Raw genomic sequence first — 15,577 nt, forward strand, 5'->3', positions numbered from 1 at the left:
AGCGTTCGTGTTTTCATAGACATTAATGTAAACTGTGCGCTAAGGCATCCTACTACGTGGCGGCAATTCTAGTTTGGGTAACGTTACGTCATTCAGCCTCTTATGATTAGTTAAATAGGACTTCACACATAATGTGTGTGCACTTGTTTTCTTTTGTCATGTCACCTTATGTTGACTACCGTGTTTGCTTTAATGTGAAATGTTGCACTGTTGGCTTATGAGAAATGAAATGTCATCCCTCCTCTGCACTTGATTATGGATGAGTTGAGTTTTCTTACGACTTACGGCGCCCCCTGTGGCAAAGTGCACCCACATATATTCTGATATACTATCCTATCACCTGGATGACCAAAATGGCTCCACAAAAAGCCACAGGACATTATTTGGGTGATGGACGTGCCTATAACTTTAGACATGCCCCGACCAAGGTGGTAATTTTTCTGCTTGACTTACTACTTCACTAATCATCATCTTATCTATCATCTGCCCTCAATGGCTTTAGGCCTCCCTCCCACTGTTTCCACTCCTACAGTCCCCCAGGAGGCGTTTTTATTCTCACCCGCAGCTTCTTGTCCCTGAACAGCAGTTTGCGTCCGGTTTCATTGAGCTCCAGCCAGTCAATCTTGGAGTTTTGGCTGATGGTTCCCAGATTGTAGCCCCCGGCCAAGTCCACTGAGGGGAGAGAGAAAAGAACAGGTTAACCGAGCAGGAGTCAAACTGCTAGTGTGATAATGTATCTGGCTAAAATTGGCTTTTTATTCAGGTAATCAGTCATGGTATCATCATTATCTATGATTCCATCAGGCAGTTTCTCTACATTAAAAACTCACCTGCTCTGGGACCAAGCTGATATTAATAGTCTGCTGATACATCAACTTTTTAATTAAAAATGGAATCCAGTTTAGTCAGTGTGGTCCACTTAATGGAAACAATTTAGTTCCATTGATGATATACTGCAGTTATTGTAGTGTGAAAAGCTGCCGTCTGGCTCAATATGTGAAACAAGATATATTTAAAGATTGATGGAGAGAACAGGTATAAAGCTATATATTAAGGATTTATCAACATGTGATGCTTTGGAAATACTAATATATATTACAAAAGGAGAGCTGGCAGTTTTTGAAGATATCTGGGGGATGAAGACCAATAAAACCAAAAAACGTGAATGGGGTTGGGAAATTGGAAATAAGAATATAAAGTGTTGTAGCCCATGTAATCTTCAAGATTTCTGTACATTGCAACTGTTGTACTATCTGTTTTCACCTGTGTTTTAATTATGGTTTTTTTTGTTGTTTTGTTTTGCCTTTTCATTTTATGGCATACCATATTTTATTTATATAATATCTGTTATTATTGAAAAACCCCCATTGAGAAAAAAAAGATTCAAGGGGAGAAAAACATAATAATGACAGTATCATGAACTTCCATCAGCGTTCACAACACAAAATGAACATGTTAATCTACAAGAGTCAGCAGGGTTGTGGATGAAAACTGATGATTCATGATTACACGGTCAGGTACTGAGAATTCACTCACCAATCTGTTCTGGCTCTGGAACTAAAACTCGTTGGCATTTAAGGATAAGGCTGGCAATACTCAGCATTTTTCTCATTGTTTACAAATCCAACAAAGAAAGCCAGAAACCAACAACCAATTGATCCTACCAACAAGTATTGGCTGTGTATCCAAAGCCTAATATTCATCTGTGCCACAGAGCTCTATTAATGTCCAAAAACTATTAAAAACACATCAGTGAGTCACACTGTTGCACTGTTCCTTCATTACCATGAACACGCACACTGTGGTTTATTTTGGCTCAATCCCACATACGCCTTTCTGCTGCCCCAAGTACTCACTCGAGCATCAAATGTGGCTTAATCCGCTGCTGAAAATAGTCCCCAACAAATCCAATATTTTCTCCTGTTTAAGTTGTGTTTGATAAAAACTACAGTGACAAACATTTTATGGAATTAGTGAAGACTTTTTTTTTTATTAGGTGTTTATAAATATTTTTACATCTTTTGTCTGAACCATTAAGCTTGAGGCTGAGAATCAAAGGCAGACCTGGATCTGGAAATAAGGAAGTCTTAAAGGAGGTCATGTCCATGCTAATGTTTCAATCAATTTTATTTCCCTAAACGGTAGTTTACATTGTCCAGTTACAATTATATTCCTCATATTGGAATATGTGGCTAATTTTAAGGATTATTCTAGTAGTTTTTTGTTTTTTCTTAATTTAATTAAAATGTAACTGTTTTCAAGATTGACGTCTTAAATAGGAACCAGTGGGCTTTGGGCTTAGAGCCACAAAAAAAAAATAATCAGAAACTACTGAGAGACAGACTAATACATTGTTAGAGATTTGTTGACAACAAGAAAGACATAACCAAGGAAACCATGTATGATATATGTATATTCCATATGAAAAATATGGAAAATCAGCAGTTTCAGTTTTAAAGTACGAGCTGTTAAAACCTTAATGTGCTGTGGTTGTTAAATCAGACTTCTATTGACACAAATGGCTACAATAGTCATGTGCACATCCACAGAATCTCATTGCAGTGTTGGATGCTTTGGAGCCCCTAAACTCACCAAAGGTGACTTTTTTTCTTAACTTGTGCACACAAGATTACAAAACATGTTGGTAACAAAAGTTCAAAAGAGCGTGATTACTTTTATATTGTATTTAAATAACAAGACTGAACTGTGGTGGAAGAAGCACTCTCGTTGTTTACTTTGGTAAAGGTAGCAATACTACAGTGCAGAAATACTGTCTTACAAGCAAAAGTTCTGCATTCATAATTGTATAATTGCATTATTAGAGAACTTTGTTGAGTACTTGATTCTGAGTATTCTTCTCAGTAATTTATGGTATTCTATGTAATGTTATTTCTGATTAGTAGACCATAGCTACGGACATAGTGCGATTCACTGATTTCTTTAGTAAGTAGCTGGAATAAGCAGGATAATATACAACTTCAGGTTGATTCAGTCCTGCATGACCTCGTCGGGTTTCATTCCTCAACAATGAGCCACTGGCTGTACATTATCCCTTACTTAAAGTACCAAGTATAAAAATACTCATTATGAACAATGGCCCACTTCAGAATAATGTATAGCACTTGTATATTATGTGATTCTCATTACTGATGCATTAATGCCTGCGTTGCTTTAATCTTGCAGATGGGGCTAATTTTCATAACTTTATATACTGGTGGGTAGCTTGTGAATTTACCCCTGTGGACCAATAAGGTCTTATCATCCGTATCATATGTAACATTAACCCTTTGAAACCTGGATCAACATCCCTTTTTTGTGCAGCGTTCAGACGCCTTTCACATGTATTAATACTTGTATCAAATTGTTCTGATTTCTTTAGAAGACATGGGGAAAGAAATGAGCAACATGGCAAGAAACATTCTCAAAATTGCTAAAAAAAGTCTCAAAGTCTCTCCCAAAAAACTTTATTTTTTTAAAAACGTACTTTTATTATTATTTTTATTATTGTTGTTGTTATTATTTTATTTTTATTTTTATTTTTCCCATGATTTTGAAAAACATCAAGCCAATTTACTATAATCTTAAAGTTAACATCAGCATAATAATTTAGCTGTTGGTTGTTTTTTGCATTATTAATCTCAAATGTTATAAAATAAATGGAATAAGTGCAACATTTCTTTCTAACATTGTATTGGAGAAGTACAACTCAGCAGTAACAAACACTCATTCTTACCAATACAAATGGTCTTCATATCAATCAGGTACGCAAGCTTTTTGTTGTCTTCAACTCCTCTCTGTTTCCTTTCATTTAGTCGGACACTAAACACACAAACACACACAAAAAAACTTTGCTCAGTGTCACATGACTGAATTTACATGAGTTCAACATGTAAATATTAAATCCAGCATCTGCTCAGTATAATTGGCTTCAGCTGGTGCTGGAGTCCCAGGACACTGCTGATCATAATGTTGTCATGCTACAGTGTCCAGCCAGAGGCGAGGAGCAGTCAGAGCGTCCTGAAACCTGCTGGCCTTAACAGCAGACAGCCATTAGTCAGTCACCCAGGGACCGTCAGTCCTGACACTTTTGACAGGGCTGAATATTTTAACATGGATGTGTGCTGACGAGCAGGCTGAGGCTCACTGACTCATCTGAAGAGTCGCTGTCATGATACCTCGAATTTCTACACAAATCAATACTCCCATCTAATGGACAGAGCTGGAAATGCATAGGCTTTTCGGAAGGGGGAGAGACTTATTTAAACTGCATTTATATTGAATTGGCAGTTTTATATGTTTTTACTTGAATTTAGAAAAAAAATATTATATGTGGATTCATTGTACAGAGGACATGTTCCTACATCTAATTCAATATCCTTCCAATCAATGAAAACAGATTCTGTCTTAAACTGCTGTCAGAAAGATATTAATTAGTGTGTAAGTACTTATAATATCAGAGTATTTATGAGATTATTATCTTGTTGAGTAAGATGGATAGAAACACAAATTTACAAGATTATTTTGTTGATTCAGAAAAATGAGAATTTACGAGATTAATTTTTTTAAATTTAGATAAATAATTTAGATAAATGAGAATTACTCATGTATCTAAATTATTTAGGATTACTTTGTTGATTCAGAAAAAAGGAAAAACAAGATTTCCCAACACTATTATTTTGTTAATTCAGAAAACTAGTTAAAAAAAAAACAATAATTTTTTTAGATTATCTTGTTAACTCAGAAAAATAATAAAAAATCAGAGAATTTAGAAAAACAATTCTAAAAAGAGAATTTGTGAGATTTTTATCTAATGAATTTAGAAAAATGATTTAGAAAAGCAAGATTATTATCTTGTTCTTTCAGCAGAATAATTCAGAATAAAGAGAATTGACAAGAATATTATGTTATTAATTCAGAGAAACAAGAGCAGACATGTTTCCATGAAAACCTCTCATAATTCTAACATAATAATCATATTAATTCAGAAAAATAGGGCAAATTTTATTTTCTGAAGCAAATGCATCACGTTTATGCCCCAGAACAAAACAACATTACTAACTACATACATAAAAGGGCTATTTTTACTATGCAAAAATACAAAATTTTCTTTTCATTCATTTCGGGGGCTTACTATTCCTGTCAAATTGTGTTGGAAATGTTGTACCTCAACAGTCAAAAAGTGGATGAAGACACTGATCTAAATTTGAGCCAAAAAACTGTAAGTAAAACTGAATTGGACACCTTTTTTACTGTTGTAATTAAGGCTGATGTGATGGCCTCAAATCTGATATTTGTGCAATTCTGACATTCAACATTCAGTGGGCCAGTAACATGTGTGTCTCTACTTTTGTTCTTTGGAACCACACAAACCTACTTAACCAACTCAATAAGGCGTATTTGTTGTGTGTACCTGATGAGGTGAGGATTCATAAATTCAGTTCTAACCGAACCCAGGATCTCATTGTTGCTGTATTCCACCAGGCTCAGCTCCCCAGCGTTAAAAATCATACACACCTGAAACATAAAATGCAGTCAAACTAAGCACAGTAGAGTGTAATATAGTGGGAACAGTGGTAAGTCACACAGTCAAAGGCGCAAGGCATGACAGGACCTGAAACCTTCTACTACAACAGTACCGAAAAAATCCTAATTGTCTTGGCACTGCTGTAAACTTTATTGGAAAACCAACATGTGGATGTGTCTTTAATATTCATGAAAAAGAACCACTCTACTTCTTAACAATAATCTTCATGTGTGAACTTACTGATTCATTTTCAAAGAAGAACTTTTCATTTCCCCCAGAACCAGGCCATGGCACCTGAAAGAAAGGCAGCAGGATCAAGGCTTTTTTTAACTTTGAGACGGAAAAAAGGCATCATGTATGTATGATACGACAGGTATTAAAAGTGCCAAATAAATGATATGGAGTATAAAGTACAATATACCTACCTCGCTCAGTTTATTTGTCAGCAGGTCTCCCAGCAGAAGAGTGTCGGAGGTGTGAGCAACCAGGTAGCGATCTTTGCCCATGATTTTGACTTCTTCTATTTCATAACCATAATAAGACTTCAGGACCACACGCGTTCCTGTTGAGAGGTTCCTCACGATCACCTGGAAAAGGAGGACGAGACGATAAGATGACGAAGTGGGAAAAGGGGGAAAAAATGCAAAAAATAGATAAATGAGAAATGCAAAATTCATTTCTACATCAATTTCTTTCATTTTTGATGAAGGTCTTATACGTTTATTTATGCTCCACAAATACATACATTAGTCATGTACACTGGAGCTGTAACATCAGATAGACTCACTCTCAGCAACAAAGAAAGAAAATGTTGCTTTTAAATCACGACTGGAAAATGTCATTACTCACCAGCCATCTTATTAGCTGCTCGCATATTCTCTCAGTCATAATCTCCTCAATTTTAATTTGTATCTTATTTTTTCCAACCAGCAGCAAAATCGATTCATGCATTAATTAGTTTAGGATTTTTCTTTTTAAATTAGGAAATCCTTGATTGAGTTCAAAGGCCATTTCTACACTTTTCCATCATCTGTGCTTCCAGCGTTATTATTCTCCGTCAAAAACTAGTGAGTGTCAAAATTTGTTAGTTAATTTTATCCCACATTTTTAAGGTTTATAGTACAAATAAGATATACGGTGCATGTTCTCAGGAATTACTGGAAGCCTATTACAATTTACAAATAATGCAAAATGCAAAATATATGAATTTTTACAGAGGTCAAGATACTTGTACTGCTGTAATATGTGTGTAAGATGCAAGGTTCATTCTTGTTTTGTCAGATATGATGGAAATACAATATGTTTCAAACTATTAAAAAATCATTTTACTTGGCTCGTAACGGATCCATTTATTAGAATATTCGAATATACTGTAATTTTCTCAAAACCAATTTCAGTTGTCCCTTTCTTAATTATGGAATTGAGATACTGGACTGTTTTTAAATCTGAATTATTGCTACTGCACAATCAGCTACTTTCAGTGTCGTTTCATATGTTAATTGGCAAAAGGCAGAGACCAGAGTGATGTTGAGAGTTGTGTATTTGATCCTAAGTGCTTCTGTTTGTTTGTGCAATTAAAGTTCCTTTAGTTTTGTCTTTAAGAAAAATTTATTTTTTTTCCAGCTGTCTGTACCTGGCTCAGGCCGACGTAGGTCATCTCAAACTTGTTCTTATAGATTGCTCTCCGCAAGCAGCAATCAAACAGCTCCACTCCCCCACACAGTGTTCCCTGTTAAGACACACAATAATCGAATAAATACATTCAAGAAAAAAACATTTACTTTATTACAGATTTGCGTTTTAGGTTTGTTTTAAAAAGAATTAAGTGGCATCTTAAGATACAAGATTTCACTGCTAAAATAAGCTGCATGATATCAATGTGAAACCAGGTGTCATGAGGGACCAGAAAAAGACCTCCCCATGCATGCACTTGAAACCACTGCCGCAAATCTCCGCTGAGAAAGTAAAGGGCAAAAGACATGCTAACAAATGGTTGGCGTTAATGTTAAACTCCTGATTAAAATAATGAGACAGATGAAGTATTTACAGCACAGAGGCGTGATCCGTCTTTCTTCCAGGCCAAGCTGGTGATGGTGTAGAGGTTCTGGATCTCTTTAGGCTTGGCTTCATCCCACACACCTCTCCTGGGAGCCCAGTTAAACACCCGCAACCTAGGAGAAACATCAGGGAGAGAAACAAGTCAAATTATCTGCACTGACAAGAACTACTTACTTACACTGAATAAACCCACGTTAAAGGGACAGTTCACCTCAAAATCCAAAGTACGAATTTTTCCTCTTACCTGTCGTGCTATTTATCAGTCTGAAATTTGTCCGCTGTGAGTTGCAAAGTGGTGGAGATATCGGCAATATGTCTGCCTTCTCTAAAATACAAGGGAACAAGATGGCGCTCGGCATGTGGTGCTCAAAGTGCTAAAAACATACATTTGAAGAACTCAACAGCAACTCTTTTTGCAAAAATAATGACCTGTTTAATCAAGATAATTTACAACCTTTGCTGTGAGAAGTTTTATATAGGAACTATTTTCCTCCTATCAAATTACACCTGTCAGCTGTATCATTGCACAGAAGGAGGAGTGCATCTACTGCTAGTTCAGCTAGCACCGCTGAGCAAGCTAATGTTACAGCTCAGCCGAGGAGCACGCCATAAATGTTTGCATCCCGCTCTATCATGAGCTGGAGCCTCTCGTCCATGAGTAGATGCACGCTTCCTCCTGCGCAGAGATATGAGTGGCAAGTGTAGGTTGCTAAGAAAATAGTTCCTACATGAAACTGCTCACAACAAGGTGTGTGGATTGTCTTGAGTAATGGGGATCGTGATTTCTGGAAAGATACATTGCTGTTGAGTTTTTCAAATGTTTTTTTTTTTTTGGCAACACAAGCCAAGCACCATCTAGTTCCATAATATTCAATAGAAGGCAAAAATCTCTACGGCCGATATCTCCAACACTCGGCAACTCACACAAAGACATCTTTATTGATAAATAGCTCTACAGATAGGACCAAACATATACAACAGTCCTTTGAGATGGCATCACATAATAGTAGCCAGTGTGTCATTTTAAGCTGTATATTAACTAAAAGACCTTATACTAACCGGTCATAGCTGCCAAACACAACCGACTGCCCGCTGGGCTGGTGGCGGCCACGGTGAACTCCCTCTCCGTCCGGTCGCGGCTGTACTCGAAGGTCTGCAGAATGTGTCCCTCTTTGCCATAGGCCACCACCTTCTTGTCACAACCACCCACCATGATGCTGTTTGCACCCCATGCCAGGGCGTAGGGTGGGCACGGGTGCATCAGCAGCTTACCCTGTATCAAAGTGGAAATGTGTTAGTCTGTTCATAGTTTTAGAAATACATTTATACCATCAATGTTGCAGAAACATGTTCATAATCCATGTGATGATATGTGTAAATGTATGAACCTGAGACTCCCCAGAGCCTTCATCATCAAAGAAGTAACGCACGACTGTCCCATCAGCGTGGCCAGACAGGATGCCTTTACCAGAGACACTGATACAGAGCAGACAAGTAACACTGACTGACTGCACCACAGAAAAAGAAAAAAAATCCTTTTATTTCTTTAAAGTTTCTTTATAGTTACTTGGATGCCAGTGAGACAACACAGGACTCAGTGCCGTAGATGGTCGATGACTTGTTTGTCTGTGTGTTGGCGAGGCGAACCTATGACAAGTCAAAAAAAAAGGAAATTAATTGTATTTTTTAACTCTACTTCTACAAGCAGTCTTACTGTGTCTGCTATCCTGTCAATACTGTAATACTCCTAACACTTATGATACACAAATGAAATGGATATAAAACTGTAAAATAAGGTGAAAACATGTTGCAGACTTACCTTGCCATCCACTAACCCATAAACAATTGCATGCTCTGCAGGCCAAAGCAAGCAAGTCACGGCACTCTGCAATGCAGAGAACAAAATGTTGCATTACAAAGATGTTAGAAAGTTGGAAATTTGTACTAGAAAAAATTGCTTATCTGACATGCAAACGCCATTAAAGTCAGAGTTCTACCAACAGCTAAACTGTCTCAATCCATAACTTCAAAAGTATATGAATGTGCATAAAATGAAGACACAGCTGTGAATATGCGGATTATGCAGCATTATTGTCTGCAACAAGTTTCTAATCTTTATGAAGCATTTGTGAGGCCTTTTTAGCTTCACATGGCCCCAAATCTACTAAAACATGTGTAACTTAACAGCCAAACTGACAAACATCTTTTGCATAACATTAACTGCCACAATAATAACATAAGAGCATACATACAGAGCTCGTTACAAATTATCAGTCGTGAATTTTGTTTTACAAAACAGTTACTGCCTCCTTAAGCATGCTGTTCACTGCCAAAACAGTGTTTCTACTCGTGTTCACTTACCGTCTGAACAAATTTGTTGCAAATGGCTTTCTTGTCTCCCCTAGGAGAGAAGATAACACTGATAAATTAAATTTGTTTGAACGCATCAACCTAGATGACAAATTGAAGATTAATATGGGAGATGAAATCAGCATGAGGACATTACCAATCCTCTCCGATTCTGTAGACAAAGATGATGTTGTCGGACTGGCCGATGGCAACTTTGGTGGAGTCCGGTGAGAACGCCATGTCATTGACAACATAGCTCTGTTTTCCATACTGATAAAAAAAGATTTCATTGGATTATTATGACACACAACATCCTATTATAAAGTCAGTTTAGTTAGTAGAAAACTTAACAAGCTTAACAACAACTGCACTCATGAAAGTGGCATTCAATAATGCTTATTCTTTATTTAATAACAGTGACATTATATATATATATATATATATATATAATATTATATATATATATATAGTTATACTGTATCAGTTCAATATCTAATAGTTTTTTTTTTTGAGGAGATGTGGAAAAAACATTTCCAATGCAAGATGAAACAGTTGCAATCATCTTGTTTTTCCTTTAAAAATAACCCATATAATGCGAAAGGCAGCTGGCGAAAGGCAGCTGACCCCCCCCTGTTCAAAAAAATCTGGACACCCCTGACTTACAATGGTCATGCCATAGAAGACTGAGAATCTTCATCAACACAGAGATGTTGATCCCTTACGAGCCAGTTCACATCCTTAGACCCTCAGGTGGGGCCCTTCTGGCCGTCGAGGCTTAAAACTAAAGATGACCGTGCATTTGCAATCAGGGCCCCTCAGCTTTGAAATGACCTGCCCGATTAGATAAGGCTCACAGAATCAGTGAGTTCTTTTAAATCACTCCTCAAACCCCATTTTTATAGACTTGCTTTTAGGTGATGTCACTTATTTTAACTAATCTATTTAAGTTTGTCTCTCAATATATCTTTTAATTTACTCTTTTATTCCGTCACCATCGTGTTTAATTCTATTATTTTCTGTGTTGAATTGTACTTAATCTTATTGGTATGGGTTGTTGTTATTCTTATTTTTGTTTTGTAATTGTTCCTCTCTAGTGTTATTCTACTTTAAATTGTGCCCAGCCTTAAATTTGTCTTGCCTTGTGATGTGTTGCACCTTGTGTTTTGTACTGTTTAGTTTTCTGTCTGTTTTTGTGAGTGTTTGACCCCTTTGAAAACAAGATGGCACTTTTCCATGTGTTTTAACTGATGTAACAAATCGGACTGTATGCATGAGACAGCACTGGACGTCCTGCTCCCCTGTCTCACCTTGGAGTCTAAAGGTTTGGTGGAGAACTTGTCTCTCCTCTCTCCCTGCTCATCATACAGCAGCACCACTCTGTCAACCGTGCACACAGCAAACTTGGTGTTATTGGGTGCCCAGGCCATGCATGTCACTTTGGCAGCACCCTCCTGTGAAGAGAGGCAGAGAAAACAACAAAAACTCAGGTTAAAAAACTATCCTAGCATCTCTTTGGTTCATGTCAGCTAACCTGATACAGTCCGTAGTGTTCTGTAAGGACAGGGGCTTGCCCCAAACTCCATGGAAGATTGCTCTATTTGTTAAAGCTGTTATAATTTATCAGCTGCTATCACGTCACTTTTTGTTTACCACGTCTGAATCATAGAGATGCAATATTGAGCTAATCTGGGGCGCATTAACAGTAACTGTTTCAACCAGGTAACGCATCGCAGTTGCTAGCGAGAAAAAACTCTAAAAAAATACTGCATTTAATGTCCGTTAAACGTGGAGCGATGAAATCACTTTCACGCCGAATTTACAAGAGGCTTCATTTCAGCTTTTGGGCCACGTTATTGGATCATTTACAGTCACACTTTTCTTACTGATGTTGCTTCCCAGCATCAGCTAGCATTAGCTTAGCTTAACTTGTCCCTGAACTTACCTGGGGTGTTAGTAGAGTCTTAAGATGCTTCAGTTGCATTTTTCAGGAGTTTTTAGGAAGCTCATAGAGAGGAAGACCGATATTAGTGCTGGGATAAAGTGAAACCTTTAAATTACGGTCATTTTGTGGACCAGCTCCGAGTTAGCAGCTAGCAAGGAGGACATCTTTGTAGTAAACACAACTGTGATCTCCTTAGTTACCGCCGGGGCGGAGGCTGATGGGGCATTTACAGCGGTGGGAAATATCAGCTGCCCTCACAAATCACGCTGTTTTGCGTCGACGAATGTATTTCAGTCAAAAATTGTTTGTAGTTTCTAATTATTTAATTAATGGACTATAATACATCCCAGACAATGCAACAATATAGGTATGTAGATTGAAGACGGGAGATCTATAATACAGTCTTCGTGTTTCCTAATATAAGATCACGACAATTTAAAGCAAACCTTTAAATCAACACAAAACGCACATGAGATAGGTTATTGCTTTTCTACTGTCAGTAAGTGACTAGTTTGATATTTTAACCGTACACAGAGAATCATGATGCCTTCAAGCTGAAAAAACAAGGAAAAACAATGTGGAGATGCCGGGGATTGAACCCGGGGCCTCATACATGCAAAGCATGCGCTCTACCACTGAGCTACATCCCCTTCCTTATAATTCATAGTAAAACTTATACTCTTATCCTTACTCCTTCATGTTATTATGACTGAAGTAGTGATAGATTATATAGTTTGTGTATAGTTATTTTTGAGCTATCTGACCATTATTTTTCATCATCAAATCCATTTACTGAAGCAATATACTTGAGTAAAAGTACTTAGACTTTATTTGCATATTTTAATTTATTACAACATTCCTCTGCTTCACTGCAATTCAGAAACAAATATTGTACTTTTCCCCCACTACATTGATCACCTTTAGTTATTTTGCAGATTCAGATTGATAAAACAAAATGTTATCAACAAATATGATCTATCATTATTGTTTAACATAAGATCAAAATTATTACTTATTATTCATGACTTGCTAGTATATAAATTGAGCAATATCAACCCAACCTTTCACCAGCTGCAACATTAAGGTAATGAACACACTGTGGCATTAATAATTATAATCCAGTGACATAATCTATATTATTCAGAGATGGGTCATTATGCATCATAAGTAAGCCCTACTATTAGTATGTTGGAAGTATTAAAAGGATAATATAAGGATAATACTTGTGACTTTTAAGTAAAAATTTGAATGCAGGACTGAATAAGTATTTCCACATTGTAGTTTTTTGCTACTTTTACTTGAGATCTGAGAATTTCTACCTGCACTGCATAATTCTGTTATGTTGGTGATCCCTCATCTAGTTGTGGTGAAATAACAGCCTCTCAGAAGACCAGCAAGTGAAATATGTATACTGAATGTCTGTAAGTTTCATCTGAAGCTGAGAAAAATTAGGTCTCTTCTCTGTGTGAGTGTTCTTTGAAACAGAAATATAATATTTGGCAAGACTGAAATTTATAATTCAATGGATAAATGTATAAATGTGAAATTTTAATGTTTTAATCAAAAATAATGAACTTCTTCCAACCCTTGGTGTCAAGACAATATCCTGCCTTGTGGCTATGACCCTAATCACTAGATATCACGATTAAATTACCTGCAAAGCACTCAACGGGGACTCACCTCTATCTTGCGCTATCTTCTAAATGAATGTGTACCATTATGATTTTTGTAATTCAAGTAAGTGTAGTAGTGCATGACAAAATAGTACAAATACTATTATTTTACAAAAAATAATTATCTTAAAATTCCCAGAACACCAATTAGTAATCTTTTCACTTGTCTTTAACTTATGTTCTTGTATAAGAAAAAGACAAACAAATAAATGGGGCCAAATCCTTGAGGGCAGAGCTAATGAATTAATTAATTAACTGATTAGCTAATTAAATGTTTTGGGACACTTTCACCTCATGTCCCTGCCCTCTGACCTTTGTCAGCTTCCTGATAAGCAAGTAGACAGCAGTGGGGTCAGGTCCTAGCAAGGTATTTTCTAATCCACAGAATGGAGTCGGCTAAGTAGACTAAGCTATTAATGGGATTACTAGACTATTTATAGAGTAGAGTTTGTAGGGCTGCTGCAGAGTAAGATAAACATAAAACAAACAGCTATTCATGTATATCTGTAGTTTCAGGGTACCATTGTTCATTAGTGACAGACAGACTTTCTATTTTATATTTTTCTTATTGACATGAAATTTCATGGAGAAACCAAACTCAACAGTCAATTGATCTTACTAATAATTATCGGTTGTGTATCCAATGCCCACCATTCATCTGTGATATGGAGCTCCAATGTTGTTCAAACACTATAAAAAAACACATCAATGAGCCAAACTGTTGCACTGAGTGACATGTTCCTTCATTACCATAAACACACACTGTAGTTTATTTTGACTCAATCCCACAGCCTGCTGACCAAATGTCTCCCCTTCTGTTCCTTAGTCATGTTTAGTAATGGCCAGAAAACTGTTTTTGCAGAAAGTTATGATATCACAGGGAACTTGTCCTTTGACGTTTTGGATATAAAATGCCATCATATCATTTATCCTATTAGACATTTATGTGAAATTTTTTCATACTTAGCTTATGAATTCTTGAATTTTAGCCAAAAAAATGTTTTGGGAGGTCACGGTGACCTTGATCACTGACCCCAAAATTCTAATCAGTACATCCTGAAGTCCAAGTGGACGTTTGTGACAAATTTGAGGAAACTCCTTCAAGGCCTTCCAGAGATACTGCATTTACGAAAATAAGACTGACACTATGACCTATGACCACCAACATCTAATCTGTTGATTGTTGAGTCCAAGTGGTCATTTGAACCAATCAGAAGAAATTCTCTCAATGCATTCTTGAGAATGGTACAAATTAGGGGCAACCCAGAAACAAAATGCTTCGGGCCACGGCTATTATCGGCATGGATGCATAAAAATGTCACCTTATACTCGTTACATGTCCTGTTCTGAAAGAACAAATGGGCTAGCTGCTGCTGCGTGGCACACGGACCAAATTACTGCAGGCTTTGCTCTTGTTGTGGGATTTGTCGATGATAAAAAGTTATAATATAAAGGTTTTCCCATACTTTACATGCAAATGCAAACACAAAAACTAAGAGACAGGAAGTTATAAAATCCCCCGTTTTAATTAGTTGAAATTCATAATAACTCATTTACAGATCTTCCACAGGACACTACAACAGTAAATGACGCGCCCAATCCCCAAAAAGCAATCTACATTGAAAATTTCTTCATCATGATGTTCTACAAAATTTAACATGTTCTCGTCACTCCTAAGAGAAATAAAGCAATTTTGGTAGTTTGTCTCACTTTTCAATGGAGTAATGAGAACATAGATCCAACATCATCCATCTGTTGGAATAACGGTTAGCTCCACACTAACCGTTTTTAGCATAGCATGGAGTTAGCATCACTGAATACAGTGTATGCTATCAGGTTAGCACAACGCATTTAAGCCTGTATTTAAAGTCAACACAAACATGACTTTACTGTGTGCGCTCACAATTTAACAACCAAGATGACCAATAAGTTGAACCCCTTCCCCCGTTTTAGTATTATTATATTCAAATTATGGTATTCATATGTGACAAATTAAAAAAAGGAAAATAATCCAAAATGTATGTACACCGT

General features: G+C 36.7%; 1 protein-coding gene and 1 non-coding gene across 2 annotated transcripts in view; both read right to left on the reverse strand.

The window, feature by feature from the left end:
• The window catches only part of ift172 (intraflagellar transport 172), a 50,937-nt gene extending 38,896 nt beyond the window's left edge, over nucleotides 1-12,041 (reverse strand). The window contains 16 exon segments of the mRNA XM_042504048.1: nucleotides 560-672; nucleotides 3,734-3,819; nucleotides 5,411-5,514; nucleotides 5,765-5,818; nucleotides 5,950-6,111; nucleotides 7,158-7,253; nucleotides 7,572-7,695; nucleotides 8,642-8,681; nucleotides 8,684-8,855; nucleotides 8,971-9,058; nucleotides 9,150-9,229; nucleotides 9,402-9,467; nucleotides 9,944-9,983; nucleotides 10,089-10,201; nucleotides 11,239-11,382; nucleotides 11,874-12,041. Of these exon segments, the coding sequence (XP_042359982.1) occupies nucleotides 560-672; nucleotides 3,734-3,819; nucleotides 5,411-5,514; nucleotides 5,765-5,818; nucleotides 5,950-6,111; nucleotides 7,158-7,253; nucleotides 7,572-7,695; nucleotides 8,642-8,681; nucleotides 8,684-8,855; nucleotides 8,971-9,058; nucleotides 9,150-9,229; nucleotides 9,402-9,467; nucleotides 9,944-9,983; nucleotides 10,089-10,201; nucleotides 11,239-11,382; nucleotides 11,874-11,912 (1,521 nt within the window). The 5' untranslated portion in view covers nucleotides 11,913-12,041.
• Nucleotides 12,042-12,451: 410 nt separating this feature from the next.
• trnaa-ugc lies at nucleotides 12,452-12,523 on the reverse strand. Its single transcript has one exon. It is a non-coding gene; the product is annotated as a tRNA-Ala (tRNA).
• Nucleotides 12,524-15,577: the final 3,054 nt, after the last annotated feature.

This window comes from Plectropomus leopardus, chromosome 16 (genome assembly GCF_008729295.1).
Source record: "Plectropomus leopardus isolate mb chromosome 16, YSFRI_Pleo_2.0, whole genome shotgun sequence".
In the NCBI taxonomy this organism is placed as follows: domain Eukaryota; kingdom Metazoa; phylum Chordata; class Actinopteri; order Perciformes; family Serranidae; genus Plectropomus; species Plectropomus leopardus.